At 57.5% G+C, this 18318-nt stretch overlaps 9 protein-coding genes across 9 annotated transcripts in view; 5 read left to right on the top strand and 4 right to left on the bottom strand.

The window, feature by feature from the left end:
* Positions 1 to 939: 939 nt before the first annotated feature.
* ACA1_128550 (uncharacterized protein) lies at positions 940 to 1437 on the bottom strand (the record flags this gene model as incomplete). Its single annotated transcript, XM_004338933.1, has 2 exons — positions 940 to 1181; positions 1248 to 1437. 2 exons carry the CDS (start codon positions 1435 to 1437, stop codon positions 940 to 942), a joined length of 432 nt encoding a protein of 143 aa, XP_004338981.1.
* Positions 1438 to 2197: 760 nt separating this feature from the next.
* On the top strand, positions 2198 to 2916 carry ACA1_128540 (uncharacterized protein; the record flags this gene model as incomplete). The annotated part of the gene is made up of 4 exons (XM_004338932.1): positions 2198 to 2332; positions 2359 to 2443; positions 2525 to 2714; positions 2802 to 2916. The coding sequence occupies 4 exons, from the start codon at positions 2198 to 2200 to the stop codon at positions 2914 to 2916; spliced, it is 525 nt and encodes a 174-aa protein (XP_004338980.1).
* Positions 2917 to 3216: 300 nt separating this feature from the next.
* Positions 3217 to 4139, bottom strand: ACA1_128530 (fatty acid elongase; the record flags this gene model as incomplete). The annotated part of the gene is made up of 2 exons (XM_004338931.1): positions 3217 to 3720; positions 3834 to 4139. 2 exons carry the CDS (start codon positions 4137 to 4139, stop codon positions 3217 to 3219), a joined length of 810 nt encoding a protein of 269 aa, XP_004338979.1.
* An 884-nt stretch (positions 4140 to 5023) lies between these two features.
* Positions 5024 to 6579, top strand: ACA1_128520 (uncharacterized protein; the record flags this gene model as incomplete). Its single annotated transcript, XM_004338930.1, is given in 6 exon segments — positions 5024 to 5255; positions 5399 to 5483; positions 5569 to 5685; positions 5966 to 6166; positions 6181 to 6428; positions 6494 to 6579. 6 exon segments carry the CDS (start codon positions 5024 to 5026, stop codon positions 6577 to 6579), a joined length of 969 nt encoding a protein of 322 aa, XP_004338978.1.
* Positions 6580 to 7078: 499 nt separating this feature from the next.
* ACA1_128510 (chaperonin GroL, putative) lies at positions 7079 to 9031 on the bottom strand (the record flags this gene model as incomplete). Its single annotated transcript, XM_004338929.1, has 3 exons — positions 7079 to 8188; positions 8323 to 8754; positions 8846 to 9031. The coding sequence occupies 3 exons, from the start codon at positions 9029 to 9031 to the stop codon at positions 7079 to 7081; spliced, it is 1728 nt and encodes a 575-aa protein (XP_004338977.1).
* Positions 9032 to 9335: 304 nt separating this feature from the next.
* Positions 9336 to 10325, top strand: ACA1_128500 (ubiquitinconjugating enzyme E2-17 kDa, putative; the record flags this gene model as incomplete). Its single annotated transcript, XM_004338928.1, has 6 exons — positions 9336 to 9404; positions 9511 to 9553; positions 9646 to 9687; positions 9813 to 9905; positions 9992 to 10044; positions 10164 to 10325. The coding sequence occupies 6 exons, from the start codon at positions 9336 to 9338 to the stop codon at positions 10323 to 10325; spliced, it is 462 nt and encodes a 153-aa protein (XP_004338976.1).
* A 376-nt stretch (positions 10326 to 10701) lies between these two features.
* On the top strand, positions 10702 to 14423 carry ACA1_128490 (proteasome 26S subunit, nonATPase, 1, putative; the record flags this gene model as incomplete). Its single annotated transcript, XM_004338927.1, has 9 exons — positions 10702 to 10844; positions 10922 to 11091; positions 11184 to 11590; positions 11677 to 11904; positions 12005 to 12124; positions 12227 to 12451; positions 12551 to 12737; positions 12822 to 13345; positions 13479 to 14423. The coding sequence occupies 9 exons, from the start codon at positions 10702 to 10704 to the stop codon at positions 14421 to 14423; spliced, it is 2949 nt and encodes a 982-aa protein (XP_004338975.1).
* A 214-nt stretch (positions 14424 to 14637) lies between these two features.
* Positions 14638 to 17056, top strand: ACA1_128480 (SPRY domain containing protein; the record flags this gene model as incomplete). The annotated part of the gene is made up of 7 exons (XM_004338926.1): positions 14638 to 15123; positions 15304 to 15775; positions 15875 to 16149; positions 16267 to 16487; positions 16616 to 16716; positions 16830 to 16904; positions 17010 to 17056. The coding sequence occupies 7 exons, from the start codon at positions 14638 to 14640 to the stop codon at positions 17054 to 17056; spliced, it is 1677 nt and encodes a 558-aa protein (XP_004338974.1).
* A 465-nt stretch (positions 17057 to 17521) lies between these two features.
* ACA1_128470 (uncharacterized protein) overlaps positions 17522 to 18318 on the bottom strand; it is a gene marked incomplete at both ends in the record, with an annotated part of 1888 nt that continues 1091 nt past the window's right edge. Inside the window, 3 exons of the mRNA XM_004338925.1 lie at positions 17522 to 17593; positions 17684 to 17838; positions 17976 to 18219. Of these exons, the coding sequence (XP_004338973.1) occupies positions 17522 to 17593; positions 17684 to 17838; positions 17976 to 18219 (471 nt within the window). The remainder of the gene's footprint in view (positions 17594 to 17683; positions 17839 to 17975; positions 18220 to 18318) is intronic.

Raw genomic sequence — 18318 nt, 5'->3', positions numbered from 1 at the left:
CCCAACCAGAAAGTGTAGTAGCAATCCTCGGTAGCTTAGTTGGTAGAGCGCACGGCTGTTAACCGTGAGGTCGCAGGTTCGAACCCTGCCCGGGGAGTTTTCCTATTGTCTGGTCGAAACGGTTTTCGGGACGGAGCGAGTTGCAGTTACGTTTGCCGTACCGTGCGGGCGTACAAGCATGCCACCACTTTTACGCTCACTACACACGTACTTTCATATGCAGGAGTGCCCAATCACAGGAAGGCACGAAGCAAAATATATTTTGATTTTTTAAATTAATAAAATGATATATGGCCCTTTTAAAAATAAAATCATTTTTGCAACAATAAATACTTAGAAAATGTGTGTTTATTTATCGCTCACCCCAGGAATGGGCAGCAGGACATTGTTGTCCACAGGGGGGCAAGGAGGTGTTGGTTGTGGGTGGGCAAGTGCAGCCATCAGGGTGTCAAGCAGGTACTGGGGCAGCTGGCCATGGCGCACAAGCTCCACACAGTCCACAAGGACTTCAACTTCCACATCCTTGGTGGTGCACTGCCAGAGGAGCTCCTCATGGTGGGCAATGAGTTCACTGCAACAAAAAGAGAGATTAGCAACACACAGGGAGCACAGACACCAGCCAAGAAGGGAGAACTGTTTCTCCATGTGCAGTGCCTGAAGGTGGTCCTGGACTTCACCCATTGTGAGTGATGAAACCAGACACCAACTTGCTGCACTTGTGTTGCTGGCCAGGAAGCCAGCAGGGGAAGACTCAAACTCGTCATCATCATTGCCAGCTGCCTGCTTGACCAGCTTGGCCTTGAGGCTTTCTGTGATTTTAGAAGGCTTACAGCAAATAAAGTTAGATCACAAAATAATTTCAACAGATGGCACAATTAGAGATTGGCGTACCAACATTGGGTTGTCCTCAGAAGTGAGGTCAACAAAAGCCCCTCTCTTTCATTTAGCATACTTCATGCATGATTCAGAGAGTGAATCATTGAAGATTTCCCACATGGCATCCTCACCCATAGAGTGCAACAAGGCTTGAATCTTACCACAATCAAGGCAATGTTCAGCCTTCTCCTGATTCCTCTGCACAGCCTCCCAATGGGCCATCTCTGCTGCAGCTTGGCGCTCAACCTCCTCAGCATCCTTGAGCTTCTGCTTGCATGACAAGAGTTCTTGGCTGTGGGCGACACCTAGAATTTGAAGAATTATTAGCATTAAAAGCAAGAACATACTTGGCATTTTTGGATTGTACATACACTCCTGGTAGTGGTGGGACAAGCATGAAGTGAGGCTCTTGCAAGGCTGGAGGACACAGATGTGCTTCTTGACCTGCTTCTCTGGTGGGCCATTCTTGATGCCCTCGTACTTTGGGATGTGGCAAGTCATACACATTTTTGGTGCCTTGAAGCCTTTCCCCCACTCCCACTTGAGTGTGTGTGCTGGCATACAGAGCTGCTCCTGGTCTCCTGGGCTGTTGTGCTCCAAAGAGAACCAGTCACAGGGGTAGGTGCAGGCTGCATTGGTGACTGTGTAGAAGTCATCATAGGAGAGGATCATGGCAGGATCAACCAGCAGTGTTGGGGCATGCATGGTAATGCTTGTTGTTGGGCGCAGTGCCAAATGCATGTCCTGGAAAAACAAAATTCGAGGTAAAGAAAAAATTATTATCATTGCAATGTCATCATTGGTTGTTTGATTGTGAAACACTTTTTTTTCGTCACACCACCATTTTTTTTGGCGCAACACAAATCAATCCACAAAATGCCTTGGCTCCACATCTACACGCCACAGCAGCTGCATCTCCATCAAGCACACCAGTGATGTCAGTATGCACCAGTTTATTGCTATTTGATTCAATAATTTGTTTCTAATTAAGAATGATTTAGTCATTTTTGGTCTGTTTCTTGTTGTGCACTGGGTGCTTTTGCCAGCCAGTTTGGTGATGCTGCAGCTGCACATGCCTTTGGTGAGAGTCCTGATGTTGCATGCTACTGGCGGCACAAGATTCAAGATCCATGCACAGCCATGGGGCAGGTTCATCTATTGGTGCGTTCCCATCCAACCAAATTTCTTTACCTCATTTTTAATGCTCATTTTATTTATGCCCACAGGGGCTTAAAATTCAGTGACAACGATGCCACCATTCAAGCTGTCCTATGGCAGCTAGTAAAGGAGCACCCCACACACATGCTTGGAGACTTCATCAATGAATTTTGAGCCCTCAGTGTGCTGGTCAAGCGCAATTTCATCCAGTGCATTTTTTCAAATTGGTGATGGTCATGGAAGAAGCCAGTGGTCCATCAAGTCCTCAAGTACACCCCTGCAAATATCCTCTATTACTGTGAGTGGGTCTCACTCATCCCCCAGCTGCCCCTGGCCAAGCTCAAGTTCTGTGATGAGTCACACTTCATCATGTGCCAGCTTCACCACACCCAAGTCATCAGCCCTGTTGGTGAGCAACACATCCTGTGCAACAGTGGCAACCTCTCTGACTCATTTTCCCTTACCCTCCTGACCAACCTTGCAACGCCAGACAACCCCTTCTACATTGACATCTGTTTGGATTCCAACTCAGAGGAGGACTTTTTCAACTTTGTTGTGGCTGCTGTTGCTGCCAGCCACCTTGCAAATGGTGACTTTTTCATTGTTGATAATGCCAGTATCCACTTTGGCTGGGCCACTCAACCTTGGCTTAGGCTTCTCTTTGCGTGCCATGGCATTTTGTATCTGTTCCTCCTGACCTACTCACCTGAGCTTAACCCCTGCAAGCTCATGTTTGTGTTCATGAAAAACTACATCCATGCACACAGGACACCTGAGTTCCAGCTTCTGCAGCTTCTCCTTCAAGCCTTGACACAGCTCACCTACCATCAGCTTGTCAACATGTATGTCCATTGTGTGAACATACTGGAGCGTCACAAATAAACGTTCAACCACCAACAGCTTCTGAATGCTTCCACTCGGCACGCTTACGCTCGAAGGGACGCGGCACAAGAGATGTCTGCAAAAAACTGGAAAACGCAGAGAAAGTTTATGTGTTGTGAAATTGGTGGAGAACTCATGGCACCTCCGTACGCCTGTAAGGTACGGCAAACGAAACTGCAAGTCGCTCCGTCCCGGAAACCGTTTCGACCAGACAATATTAACTTTTTGTGATTCCTCTCGTCCAGACCCGCGGATAATGATAGAAACAAAAGGTCTTCTTCTTTAGCCGTTACAGTACATTTAGTCTGCCTTCTTGGTCTTCCTGGTGGGGTCGGCCGCGGTCGTGGGTTGCTTCGTCCGCCTGTTCGCCTTCTTGACGTAGGAGTCGATGTAGAGCTTGGTGAAGAGCACGACGTAGCTGACGTACATGACGAGGCCAAAGATGTAGTTGGTCGGGAGCGTGTTGCAGGCCACCAGGTTGTGCACCACGATGGCGATGCCCAGCACCATCTGCAGGATCTGCAGGGTGGTGATCGACTGGCGCGTCGCCACGCCAAAGCGGACGCCGTAGGCGCACGCCGCGTAGTAGGCGTACATGAGGGTGTGGATCACCAGGTTCATCGCCGCGAACCAGCCGCCGTTGGGCGCCTGCAGCCCGAGCCCGTGCCAGCAGTAGAGGAGCGTGACCACGTGGTGGTAGTAGTGCAGGAAGATGAGCGGCCGCTTGCGCAGCACGATGAAGAACGTGTCCAGCAGCTCTGGGATCTTGCTCAGCCCGAACAGCAAAATCCACGGGTTCATACTCTGCGCATTCCACACGCATTCCACACATTCCACACACCTGTCAGCACCGCACGCACACGACACACACGACACACACACGACACACGACACAACACACGACACAACACACGCACCTCTGAGTCAAAGGTGCACATGTCGTAGGTGATGCCGTGCTGGCGGACGACGCGGATGATGTGGGGCACGGTGGCGAGGGAGCCGAAGAGGGAGAAGACGGCGAGCAGCACATTCCAGAGGAGGAGCGGCGTCTTGAGCTCGAAGGCCGGGCGGTCGCGCATGGCGTGCTTGATGCTGAACACGCCGACGAGGTAGGCCACGCTCAGGAGCACGGGCACCTCGGGGTGGTCGGCCACCCACAGGTGGGCCGTGCGCCACGGTACGTAGTGCTCCAGCCACCTCAGCTCCACCACGTCCTCCCACATGGTCATTCTATCTCTCTGGCTAGCCTCTCCCAACTGTATAATAATTAATATTAATAATTATTATTAATTATTATTGTAGCGTTTGTGTCAGCCATAAACAAAAGAACATATTATAAACGAACACGATGAATAAATACGAATAAAAACCAATAATACAAGGGGTAATACAAGAGTAACGACAAAATCTTCCTAATTGTTTCAAAGATTGACAAAATGTAAATCAGTTTACGGGATGTTTATAATCAGGAAATGTGAAGAAAAGAAACAACTGGAAGGATTGAACGGAGGGCGAACCAAGGTACGGACGGTTGTTGCCTACACGGGTGCCGGGGCAGAACGAGAAGATCTCGCGTAACTCCTGCAGCGGCGAGAACAGGGATAAAGCCCGGCACGACGAGGTGGTCACCGGGAGTTTTCTCCCCTTTGGTGACAGGCCGGAACCTGGCGCTCCGGTCCGCCTGAGGCGCCTCCTACAGTGTAGGACCAGGAGCAGTTTGATATGTTGATCGAGAATGCAGAGCAAGAGGCCATCATGATTGTGAGCAGTGCTGTCAGAACTTCTACGAACGACTTTCGCTACCAAATGATGTTTTTGATTATTTCTATTTCTATATTATTTTATTTTTTGCGGCATGGAAGAGGAAGACGCTCTGGGGAGTGCATGGGCACAGAGACGGGGCAGCACGAGTGGCCATCGGCCGTGGTGCTCAAGACCTTCCTCTGCAGCAACCCCGCATTCGTGCGAGGCCGCCGCGTACTTGAGGTCCAGTGCTCCACCCTTCTTTCTTTGGCCGGTGCAGGCCTTTACTGGCGTGGCCTTGAGCTGATGGTTGCAGAGGGGGGGGGGCAACAAACAGCTGGGCAGCGGGGTGGGTACTTGCGGCATGGCGGCCGCCGAAGCGGGCGCGGCCGAGGTGGTGTTCACCGACGCCGAGGAGGCCCGCCCGGTGCTGGATCGCCTCCGCAGCTCCGTAGCGCAGAGCCTCGACGACAGCGGCAGCGGTAGGTACCGCGTGCGGGGGTTCACGTGGGGCCGCCTGCCGGCCTTCCTGATGGACCCCCACACGCCGCCGCCCGAGGTGCTCCTCGCTGCCGACTGCCTCTACGACTCCTCCCGTACGAACCCGCCACCGCACACGCCACACGCACACGCACGCACACACACATGCACACGCACGTGTCGCTAACCGCACACGCACCACCGCACAACCGCACACGCACAACACGCTCTCACATCTCATGGCGTGCGATGGCTCCAGAGTTCGAGGACTTCGTGGCCAGCGTGAGCTACCTCCTGGGGCGCGACCCGATGTCCTTTCTGCTCATGACCCACCACGAACGCAGGTAAGCTCCCGACATGCCGCTGACGACGGTTGTGGTGTGGTGACAATGATGATGGTGGTGATGATGACGTGGGACGGGGCATCAGCGAGAACAGAAACATAGGAGCGCTGCTGCGCGAGTATGGCCTGCGCGCGGCTGTGGTGCCGCTGGAGGCCTTCATGGGTCCGACCGACATCAGCCAGCTATCGGCCCACATCGAATTGTACATCATCACCTCCACCGCGCACAGCTAATTACATAAATGGTGGAGCTCAGCCCAACAGGTTTCCTTCTCGTCTGCTGAGCAGACCTAACAGACTCCTCAAGTGAATTGCATTGTAACCCAAGCTTTGTTGCAGCTTCTTTGGCTTTCATGGTTTGAGCTGGCTGATCTCTTCTTTTGGCCAACTTCCTTTTTTGTGACGAAGCTAGCGTCACCCAAAAAACAAAGAAGAGAAGTTTGATTTACACGTCATCTACCCCCATCTCCCATCCTTCACCAGGTTCTTGTGTTCGCCTCGCAAAACGTATCAGCTCAACACCAACCACGGCCTGCCCTTCATGGAAACGCGTAAGCGACACAGGGCTTCCGCCCCCTCGCCCCAGCCGCCCACCTTCATCCAGGAGGTGGGCGAGGCCCCGCCCACTCCGGCCGGCGCCAGCCCCCTCCTGGGCGCCTCTCCTCGGGCGGCCGCCCGCGGCGAGTCTCCTTCTCGAGCCCCGAGACCTCGTCATCATCGATTCGGACCGTCGTGAGCGGCCGCGCCTTCGACGAGGTGGGTTGGGTGAGCCTGGTGGCGCTCATGATCGTCCTGGGGGTGGTGGCCATGGGCGCGGGGGCGTGGGTGGCGTCGGGCCACGAGCAGCGGCTACGCGACAGCTCGGGGAGGTACTCCTATGCGAACGCGCCCCAGCACGAGCCCGTCAACAACTGCCCTGAGGAGGTGGCCTGGGTGCCGGTCACAGGTACAACACCATCATGGCACCTTCTTGTTGTTCTTCTTGGTTGCTCATGGTTGGGGTGGGAGTAGAGCTGGAGGCGCTACGCAAGTGTTATAGCGACAAGGGGTGGGCAGAGCAGGAGCTGTTCAGGCTGGAAAAACAGCGAGACGGCTAGACAAGAAGCACTCAGGCGAACATGAAAGAAGAAGTAGAAACACACATCACTGCACACAAGAAGGTGGCGCAGCTGAACCACCTGTACAGGAGCAGAAGAAGACCGAAAATGTAGCACTACATAACCAGGTGACGTGGAGGCAGCACACGAACAACGAGGCAGCTGTGTTGGGTAGGAGAGGAAGAAGATACACACGACACGTGAGGTTGAACGGGAACTCTCTTCACTCGGCGAGCGGGGAAAAATGATGGTGATGATGGTGATGATGATGAAAGAAGAAGGAAGAGGCGGGTCATCGCCCTGCGACCACGGTGGCTGGGCGGCGGGTATGCATAGCAAGGCTGCGGCGGTCGGTCGTGTGGCTCTCCTCTCCTCTGTCTTCCTCTCCTTCCTCCTCCTCTTCCTCCGGTCTTCCTCTTCTACTTCTTCGATCGGCTGCTGGGGTCGCTAGCTCTCGCTCTCCAGGTCGGGGGGTCGGGGTCAGGTGGGGTGGGTTGGCTTAGAACATGTCGCCGCCCATGCCACCCATGCCGCCCATACCGGGGGCAGCGGGCATGGAGGACTCCTTGGGGAGCTCGACGACGATGGCCTCGGTGGTGGTCATGAGCGAGGAGACGCTGGCGGCAGCGTCGATGGCGGTGCGGACGACCTTGACGGGGTCGATGATGCCGGCCTTGAACATGTCGCCGTACTCGTCGGTCTGAGCGTTGTAGCCCCAGTGGGCGTCGGTGGACTGGAGGATCTTCTCGACGATGACGCCGCCCTCCTTGCCGGCGTTGGTGGCGATGGTGCGGGCGGGGATGCGGATGGCCCTGGCGACGAGCTGGATGCCGCTGGTCTGGTCGGCGTTGGCGCCGGTGACGCCCTCGAGGGCCTTGGAGGCGTGGAGCAGGGCGACGCCGCCGCCGGGCACGATACCCTCCTCGACGGCAGCGCGGGTGGCGCTCAGAGCGTCGGTGATGCGGTCCTTGCGCTCGCTGACCTCGACCTCGGTGGCGCCGCCCACCTTGAGCACGGCCACGCCGCTGGAGAGCTTGGCCAGACGCTCGCGCAGCTTCTCCTGCTCGTAGCTGGAGGTGGTGCGCTGGAGGGCCTCGGTGATCTGCTCGCAGCGCTCCTTGATGTTCTCCGAGTTACCGCCGCCGTCCATGATGATGGTGTCGTCGGACGAGATGATGACCTTCTTGGACGAACCGAGCCAGCTGCGCTCGAAGTTCTCGAGCTTGAGGCCCATCTCCTCGCTCACGACGGTGGCGCCGGTGAGGACGGCAATGTCCTGGAGGTTGTTCTTGCGGTTGTCACCGAAGCCGGGGGCCTTGACGGCGACGACAGGCAGGCCGCGCATCTTGTTGATGATGAGGGTGGCCAGGGCCTCGCCCTCGACGTTGTCGGAGATGATGACGAGCTTCTTGTGCTCGCGGCTCACCTCCTCGAGGCAGGGCAGAAGGGAGTGGATGGAGGAGATCTTGCCGTCGGTGAGGAGGAACAGGGCGTCCTCGTACTCGCACTTCTGGGTCTTGGGGTCAGTGACGAAGTAACGCGAGATGTAGCCCTGATCGAACTTCATGCCCTCGATCACCTCGACCTCATTCTCAAGAGTCTTGCCATCCTGTGTTGGGCAATAACAAGAGATGGAGTGAGTGATTGTGTCATATCGAAAGAAAAAAATCGCGCCACAACCCTTGATCGCTTCCTCGAAATGAGAAAATCGAAGATGAGATGATGAGATGGCCAGTGACGTACAGTGACGGTGATGACGCCCTGCGAGCCGACCTTCTCCATGGCGGTGGCGATGAGGGAACCGATGGAGTCATCCGAGTTGGCGGACAGGGTGGCGACCTGCCTGATCTCCTCAGTGGTGGTGACCTTCTTGGCGAGCTTCTTCAGTTCGCCCACGACGATGCTGACGGCCTGATCGACGCCACGCTTGACGTCCATGGGGTTCATGCCGGCAGCGACCACCTTGGTGCCTTCGGAGAAGATGGCGCGAGCGAGCACGGTGGCAGTAGTGGTACCATCACCGGCCACGTCGTTGGCCTTGCTGGCAACGCCGCGCACCAACTGCGCACCCATGTTCATGTACTTGTCCTTGAACTCGATGTGCTTGGCCACGGTGACACCATCCTTGGTGATCTTGGGCGCGCCGAAGCTCTGCTCGAGCACCACGTTGCGACCCTGTGCGTGGCAGATGAAAATGCGTAAGGATGAGAATTAAAATTTCTGATCGTGCGTGAATAAATGAGGATTTTGGGCCACTAGTGCGTACCTTGGGGCCGAGGGTGGTCTGAACGGCATCAGTGAGCGAATCAACACCGCGCAGCATGAGCGAGCGGGCCTCGCTGCCGAATTTGATCTCCTTTCCGGCGACGCTGGCATAGAGCCTCAGCGAGGAGGCAGAACGGGAGCTGCCGCGCACAGCGACGCGGGCGTGGGGAGCAGCAGTGCGGAGCATTATGATGTGTGGCGCGACGTTCGTCTGCTTGTGTGATTCGGGTGCTGGCGATCAAAAAAAGGCGGCCCGGAGGCAGACGCTACACGACGCACTTCCTCGAACGGAGTTGATCGCAGCGTGTTTCGCATATTTTCGAATTTCCGCCTACGTTCTCTGCATTTCCGTAAATCGGCCCTGGAACCCGCAGCTTGATTTTTCATGGTTTCGAAAGTGACTTTTTTCAGCGCTTCCGCTTGCCTGCACCACAACAATCGCGTCGCAATCAGATTCACCAAAATCCAAATTTCCACGCCACTTCGCTGCCATGAATCGATCAGGACCCACAGCGGCTGTGCTGCGCCTGCTGAGCGATCTCAAGGGCTGCCAAGATGAGGTAACGTTGTGACTTCTCTACTCTTTCCTCTTTTTCGCATCTCAGATTCAAGGTGCTTGCCCCATTCCATCCTTGTCTCACGCTCCTTCGTTCTGCATGGCCACAGGGCTTCAACGCTGGACCCGTGAATGAGGATAATCTGTTTGTTTGTACTTCCCCCATTTATCTGGCATTTCAGTCCTAAACAACACGAGCACCCTGGTGCAGTGCAGCTCACAATCTTGCGCTACCGACTGTGCAGGGAACGCGACCCTCTTCGGACCCTACGAGACAGCGTGGGAAGGTACACACTCGCATGAGCTCAGGCCTTTCGCTCTCGCTCTTCACTCCTTTGGCACCGAGCGCACGTGGACGCTTTGGCACCACTTGCTTACCGTCATGTGCTTGCATGGTCGTTACTTGAGTCAGGCGGCGTGTTTCAGTTGAAGTTGGTATTCTCTGAAGAATACCCGCAGAAGCCGCCCAAGGTCAAGTTCATGCAGACCGTCTACCATCCAAATGGTATGCCTGGACTCATTGACGTCTCCTTCGTCGTTTGGCTTCGCTCCGACAACAGCTTGCCCAACTAATCGACCACTCTTGCTCAGTGTTTGGTGATGGCAGCTTGTGTCTTGATATCATTCAAGACAAATGGACCCCTGTACGTCTCGCTGCTTTTCGCACAGCCTTGTTTGTGTGAGTCCGTTTATGCTTGATTGCTCACAGCGGTGCACCACGATCGTGGTGTGATCACGATCACTGCTGTTGTGTGGTCACCAGGTCTACTCGGTGGCGAGCCTGCTGACGAGCATCACGAGCCTGTTCACCGACCCCAACCCGGACAGCCCGGCCAACCCGGAGGCCGCTCGCCTCTTTGTGAGCGACAAGAAGGAGTACAACAAGCGCGTGCGAGCCTGCGTCGAGCGAACCCTTGAGGAGTAAGCACCACGTCGTGTTTCCTTTCCACAAACCTGTACAGATGGCTGCACTGGCTTTGCGCAACATGAAAAAAACAAACGCTGTATCACATCTACTCTTCTTATCCGCTCCACTCTTCTTCGTCAGAGACTCATCGTTGTTGGGACGTGCGAGGTGCATCGGCAACAGCGTTCATGTGCCTGCTTGTTTGTAATTTCCTTTATATTTTCCCTAAGCGAGCTCATTTTCTCTCGATTAATGTCGACAGGTGCTGACCCACGCAGAGTTTTGCTGGACGTGCTGGCGGTCCAGCCAAGCGAAGAAGATAGATCGAGGCGATCCTCAGAAAAGAGACAAAAAGCACTGCGCATAGAGACGCATCAATAGAAAAGAACTGAAGATGGCCACTGGACTTACATCAGCCAGCGGCTTGCTCGCTCTGCTCGAAGAAACCGAGCCCAAGCTCAAGATCTACGCTCTCGAGAAGCTCGATAACATCGTGGATGAGTTCTGGCCTGAGATTTCGGACAACATTCAGCAGATGTACGCCTGCTTAACTCCACAATCTTTTGCACTGGATCCAGAGCAGAGATCTTAGCGGCCCCATTTTTTGTGCACAGTGAGGTGCTGAATGAGAGTGAGAGCTTCGAGGCCAGAGAGCTCGCTGCGTTGGTGGCCTCCAAGGTCTACTATCACATCGGCTCATTCAAGTCGGCCATGATCTATGCTCTGTCGGCTGGCAAGCTCTTCAACATCGAAGAGGACTCTGAATTCGTCAGAACGCTCACCTGTACGCCCCCCCCCCACGGTAGCGCTACAGATCTGCAGATCGCAGTGTGGCAAAGCGCCAATCTCACCATCATCCACACGCTACGCGCGCAGCCAAGTGCATCGATGAGTACATCAGGCAGAGGGTGGAGCATGAAACAAAAGAGCAGGAGGTGCCGATCAAGGACCTCGAGAAGCTGGTCGACACTGTGTTTGATCGAAGCTACGACATGGGCGAGTACAAGTACGCGCTGGGCATCGCGTTGGAATCGAGGCGGGTGGACAGGATAGAGGAGACGATCAAGAAATCGGGCCAAGTGGCGGACATGCTCAACTACTGCTTCAAGATCTGCATGGACGTCATCAGCCGCGACTTCAGACAAGTGGTTCTGAGGATCTTGGTGAAGCTGTACAGAGAACTGGCCACCCCCGACTGGATTCGAATCTGCGAGATCCTCATCTTCCTCGACGACCACAAGGCTGTGTCCGACATCCTCGCCAAACTCCTCACTGGCACTGAGGTGAGCCTTCTTCTTCTTCCATGATGCGCTCCTGATGAACGCATACTAACACTACGCGTCTTGTCGACAATCGTCATTTTGTGCAGGACGAGCTGCTCGTCGCGTACCAGATCGCGTTCGACCTCGTGCACAACGCCTCGCAGCAGTTCCGCGGTGAGGTGCGCAAGGCCATCGGCTCGGGTGTCGAGGCCGATGCCGAGCAGGCACGCATCCAGGAGTACTACAACGAAATGGTCAAGAAGAAGGAGGAGAAGGGCGCCTCCTCCTCGAGCGGCTCGGACCCCATGCAGGAAGAGAAGGGTGACGTCAAGCCGGTACGTGTGCAACACTGCGCGACATGTCTCTCTCTCGCACGTGCGCCATTTCACAGATTGGCTGATCGTGCTCTCCTTATCATCTGCGCTTGAACACCAGCCCGCCTCCCGCGTGGACAACATGAAAGCCATCCTCTCGGGCACCACCTCGATCAACCTCTTCCTCGAGTTCTTGCACCGCAACAATCACACAGACAAGCTTGTGCTGAAGAACATCAAGGTACATTATTCGCATTCCTCCGCCGCTGCAATGCAAAGTGGGCGCCGTGGTTTGGAATTTGAGTTATTTGAGCTCACACCCTCTTCTTCCCCGTGTGGGCAGGCGGCGATGGAGTCCCGCAGCTCTGTGGTCTATTCCTCGATCATCATTTGCCACGGGTTCGCCCAGGCCGGCACCACCAACGACTTCTTCCTGCGCGACCACCTCGAGTGGCTCGCTCGTGCCACCAACTGGTCCAAGTTCACCGCCACGGCCAGCTTGGGTGTCATCCAGAAGGGCCACCACAAGGAGAGCATGACCATCCTGGCTCCCTACCTCCCCCAGCAGGTGCGCCATCCCCCTCCCACACAGTACCCGTGCCCTTTATGGTTCGGTGGTGGAACTGGACACTAATTCAAATTCTTCGATGGTGTTGATGATGATCAGTCTGCGGCGTCGTCGCCCTACTCCGAGGGAGGTGCGCTCTTTGCGCTTGGTCTCATCCACGCCAACCACGGCGACGAGATCACCACCGAGCTCAAGAAGGCTCTGCTGAACGCGGGCACCAACGAGATCGTCCAGCACGGCGCTTGCCTCGGCCTCGGCGTTGCCGCGATGGCCACCCAGAACACTGGTGCGTTAGCTGCACATTCCTCGCCTTTCATTCATCCACGCGACGACAAGCAACTCAAGCCTCCTCCCACCCCACTGTGAACAGAGATCTTCGAGGACCTCAAGAACGTCCTGTACACTGACAGCGCCGTCGCGGGCGAGGCTGCCGGTATCGCCATGGGCCTGCTGATGCTCGGCTCGGCCTCGGACCAGGCGCTCGAGGACATGCTGGCCTACGCGCACGACACCCAGCACGAGAAGATCATCCGTGGTCTGGCCATCGGTATCGCGCTCGTCATGTGCGGCCGCGAGGAGGAGGCCGACACCCTCATCGAGCAGCTCACCCTCGACAAGGACCCCATCCTCAGGTACGGCGCCATGTACACCATCGCGCTGGCCTACTGCGGAACGGCCAACAACGCCGCCATCCGCCGTCTGCTCCACGTGGCCGTGAGCGACGTGTCGAACGACGTGCGTCGCGCGGCCGTCATCGCCCTGGGCTTCCTGCTCTTCAAGCAGCCCGAGCAGTGCCCCAAGCTCGTGTCTCTCCTCGCCGAGAGCTATAACCCGCACGTCCGCTACGGCGCCACCCTCGCCGTCGGTATCTCCTGCGCCGGCACCGGCCTCAAGGTACCATCACATGCGACAATCACCACGCACGCACGCACGCACGCACCACACACACACACACACACACACACACAAACACACACGCACGCACACACACACATGCATTCATTGCTGACGTTTTTCTTGCGATCAGGCCGCTGTTGATCTGTTGGAGCCCCTGGCCAACGACCCGGTGGACTTTGTGAGGCAGGGCGCGCTCATCGCGCTGGCCATGGTGCTGGTGCAGACCTCCAAGGCGCAGGAGCCGCGCGTGGAGAAGGTGCGCAAGCTCTTTGCCGAGAAGGTGTCCGACAAGCACGAGGACATCATGGCCAAGTTCGGCGCCTGCCTCGCGTCGGGCATCATCGACTGCGGCGGCCGCAACTGCACCATCCGGCCCCAGTCCGTCGCCGGCCACACCGACATCCCGGCCATCGTCGGCCTCGCCCTCTTCACCCAGTACTGGTACTGGCACCCGCTGGCCCACTTCCTCTGCCTCAGCTTCACCCCGACCGCCGTCATCGGCCTCAACGACGACCTCAAGATGCCCGTCTTCCAGTTCAAGAGCAACGCCCCGCCCTCCCACTTTGCCTACCCGCCCAAGGTGCAGCCGCCCGTCGTCAAGACGCCCCAGAAGCTGCGCACGGCCGAGCTCTCCGTCACCAAGAAGGCCAAGATCAGGCAGCGACAGAAGGAGAAGGAGAAGGCGGACGAGATGGACGTCGAGAAGAAGGAGGAGGAGGAGAAGAAGAAGGCCGAAGAGGAGGAGAAGAAGAAGAAGGCCGCCGAAGAGAAGGAGAAGAAGAGGAAGGAGGCCGAGGAGAAGAAGCCCGAGCCGGCCTTTGAGGTGCTTTCGAACCCGGCCCGCGTGACGATCCCCCAGCTCGGGCGGATAACGTTCGACGTCGACGAGCGCTACACGCCGGTGAAGAAGGGGACCAGCGTGCTGGGCATCGTCTTGTTGAAGGACAACAAGGCGGGCGAGCCGGTGGAGCTGGTGACGCCCGCCAAGCCCCCGACGGCCGAGGAGGAGGACGAGGGCGACGAGCCCAACCCCCCGGAGCCCTTTGAATACGACCCCGAGAAGGAGAAGCAGTAAGCAAGTAGCACAACACGTTCTACACAAACTACTACTTACTTGTTCTCTCTTGCACAGTGTGAAACCTTCATCAACAACAACTTGACCGACCGTCTTCTACATGAGGGCTTTTTTTGTCTTTTTTTGTGATATTTCCCTCTTTTATTCCGCCTTGTCGACATAAAACAATAGCATTTTTCAGAGATTGACGCAAGGCAACAACACAAGGTCGATGATGATGGATGAACAAGGAGGGGAGCAGCGCCTTGACGCAGTCTCGCTGGCATCGCTTACGTCGTTGGGCGCAGCAACGAAGGCGGCCCACGATCGGGACAAGAAGCGTGCATTGCGCGAGCGCAATCTGCTGGATCTCTCTACGCGTCTGGCCACGTTGGCCGACGACCCTGGGGCGTGGTTCAGCGACGTCGTGCTCCACCTCGGGCCGCAGCGCGAGCCAGTACCCGCGCATCGCGCCGTCTTGGCCACCGCCTCTCCCATTCTGCACGCGCTTCTGCTCTCGTCTGCGAGCTCATCACAAGCTGGGGCGGTTGCCGAGCTGGAGCTGCCCGACGTCGATCCACAGACGTTCAAGATGCTGTTGCGTTTCGTCTACTCGGGGGCGCTGCACGCGGGTAGTGGCCTCTCCACCGATGCGGGCCTCCAACTTCTCGAGCTCGCCGAGCGTTTCGACGTGCCAGGCCTCGCTGGCGTCTGTCTCGACGTGCGCCTCGCCCTTGACTTTTTGCTTTTCATTCATTATCATTCTATAATTATATTTATTTCTTTAATCCTCCAATTAACAATCAGTCAACTCCATTTACAAGAATGATAAATCGAATGAAGTATGAAATAATCATCTCATCTCAACTCTCTCTACACGCATTCGTGGTGTGATGTGCAGAGGTACGTGCGTAAGGTGATCTCGCACGAGAACGCGTTCGACCTGTTCGCCGAGACCTACACGAAGCACAAGCAGCAGATCTCGATCGAGTGTCTCTACTTCATCGAGGAGCACTTCTCCAAGCTGCTCAAGCACAACCGGGCCGGCTTCCGCCAGCTGCCCGAGGCCGTGCTCGCCGAGGTCCTCAAGAGCGACCGCCTGTCCGTCGGCGACGAGTACATGCTCTTCCTGGCCCTCGTCGACTGGGGCCGCGCAGCCCTCGCTCGCGAACAGCCCGACCTCGTCCCCTCGTCACCTTCATCTTCCTCCTCCTCTTCATCTTCATTGTCTTCTTCTTCCTCCTCCTCCTCTTCCTCATCGTCGTCGTCGTTGTCGTTGCCGTCCGCCACCTCGCCGGCCCTCACCGACGCCCTGCGCCGCCGCCTGGCGTCGCTCATGGCCCACATCCGCTTCCCCATGATGTCGCCCCAAGGTGCCTTCACACGTCACCACACGAACCCCCTTCAGTTCCTCACACCGTCGTCGTGCGTGTGTCGTGTGTGTCGTGTGTCGTGTGTCGTGTGTCGTGTAGGTCTCGAGGAGGCGGAAAAGACGGGGCTGGTGCCGGCCGAGCTGCTCTATGAGGCGTTCAGGCACCACGTGCTGCTGCGGGACGGGGTGGTGGCCGATGGGGAGAGCCCCGACGTCGGGGACGCGGCCCTCTCCGCCGCCGCCTCTTTCTCCTCTTCTTCTTCGTCTTCGCTGCTGGTCGAAGAGGACCAGAAAAACCCGCGGCTGCGGCGACGCAAGTACCACACCTACTTCCTCTGGGATCCCTCCTGGCACGGCCAGAACATCCAGATCGAGGTACCGCACACGACAACCGCACACGACACGACACGACACGCACCACGGCACACGACACGACGACACGCACCACGGCACACGACACGAGACACACACTGAACGGCCACGCGATTGCAGGACCAGGGCCGGACGGCGCGCAAGGTCAAGGCCGGGTGGTACTCGCTGGCGATCGGGTCGACGGGCTTCTCGACGGGCAAGCACTACTGGGAGATCAAGGTCAACGGGCAGGAGTTCTCGGTGGGGGTCGTGCTCAAGTCCCTCCCCTCCACGCAGCTCGACAATTACCTCGCGGCGTCGACGGACGCCTGGGCCTACGAGGCCGTCGCCCAGCGCAAACGGTGCGCAGCACTCTCTGGTGTCGTGTGTCGTGTCGTGTGCGGTAGTGCGTGTGTCGTGTGCTCCAACTGACCGCGTGTGCGTTGTGTGCTCCAACTGACCGCGTGCGTTGTGTGTGTCGCGGCGTTAGTGGCGGCGTGCGCACGGCGTACGGTGAGGTGTACGGCGTGGGCGACCACATCGGGGTGCTGCTCGACCTCGAACAGGGCCACCTCTCCTTCTTCAAGAACGGTACGCGTGCTGTGCAGTGTCGTGCCGTGCCGTGCAATGCAATGCGCCTTGTGGGTGGTGGTTGGGGGCATTCGATAGACTCGGCTGACGACGACGACGCGCCACGTGCACAGGCAAGTCCATGGGGCCGGCCTACACCGACCTGCCCACGGGCACCCCTATTTTCCCCGCCATCGGCTGGCGAGACGGTACGCAACACACGACACGACACGACCAACGACACGACACAGCATGCCGCCACAATCATAGCTCCTTACGCTGAACAATGTGTCTTGGTCCTGTGTGTCGTGCAGGCACGGCCACGATCGTGCCGGCCTGGTGCTGTTCGATGGACTTGTGAAACCGCACACGCACACACAACGTGGCTATTTATGAGCAAGTGCAATAATGAAACTTTTGAATGCACTTCTGGTGATGATTACGAAGTACGCAGCGCGTTTACTGATTGTGCCATGCGGCGGCGGTTGGGTGGATGGCGATGAGCTCGACGCGTGGGCGGGCGGGCGGGCCCCACCGCAGCTCGAGCTGGAGGGCGACGGAGCTCTCGACGCGGACCACGGGCCGGTCCTCCGCCGAGGCCCGTTCGTCGCACGCGAGGTCGAGCCACCCGTCGCGGCCGAACGGATACCGCGCCACGCCGTGTGCCTCCAGCTGCCGCACGTCCCACACCAGCACCCCTTCGCGCACGCGCACAGAGACAGCATGACACACGGCACACACGCATGACACACGGCACACGCGCGCGTGTTGCGAGTCGCTAACACGCGAAGGTTGTGGAGAAGCGGGGAAGGTACCCTTTTCGACGTCAGGCCGGAGGCCGATCACGTACTCGAGGAAGATGGCAATAGGGCCCAGGCCGCTCCAGCCCACAAAATTCCTGCGTGCGGTGGTGCGTGCGTGTGCGGTGGTGCGTGTCGTGTGTCAGTCGTGTGCGGTTGCGTGCCGCGTGGCGATGGGGGGGGTTTACTCTCGTGCGGGGGCGCCGGGAGCGGCCCGTGCGGGGCTGTAGTTCTCCCAGACGGTGCCGCTCTCCCGATAGACCTCGACCACCGTCGCATGGTGGTTGGCCGCTATGTCGTGGGCCAGGTCGTCCTGCCCGTTCTTCGTGAGGCCGCGCAACACCTTCGCGCGCACACGCACACACGATCGATGTTAGCTCGTGAATCGCGGCACACGCACACGCACGCACGACACGACACGACCAGCGACACGACACGACACGACACGACCAGCGACACGACACGCGCATGGAAACGAACCATGTAGTTGGTGGGAGGCCACACGCTGCCGAGCCAGTAGTGGCCGTACTCGGAGAAGTGCGGGTGGTCGCGGCTGAGGGACGGCACGCGGTGCGGGGTCTTGAACTCGGCCTCGTTGTCGAGGTGCCACACGAACCGGGCCAGCCGCTCGGACGGCACCACGCCGGCCAGCAGCGTCCAGTAGGCCCCGATCGTCTTCACGCTCGACAGGCCCGCGCCCTCGTGGCCCGTCAGCTCGCTCAGCCTGCGCCCACGCGTGAGACACGACACGACACGACACGACACGACACGACGCACGCGCACAGGACACGACACGCGCAGGGTGTGTGTGTGTGTGTGTGTG

Source organism: Acanthamoeba castellanii, assembly GCF_000313135.1.
Source record: "Acanthamoeba castellanii str. Neff unplaced genomic scaffold scf7180000084697, whole genome shotgun sequence".
NCBI classification, from domain to species: domain Eukaryota; phylum Discosea; order Longamoebia; family Acanthamoebidae; genus Acanthamoeba; species Acanthamoeba castellanii.
Note: the sequence above shows the minus strand (reverse complement) of the source record. Positions and strands in the feature narration are given on the sequence as shown.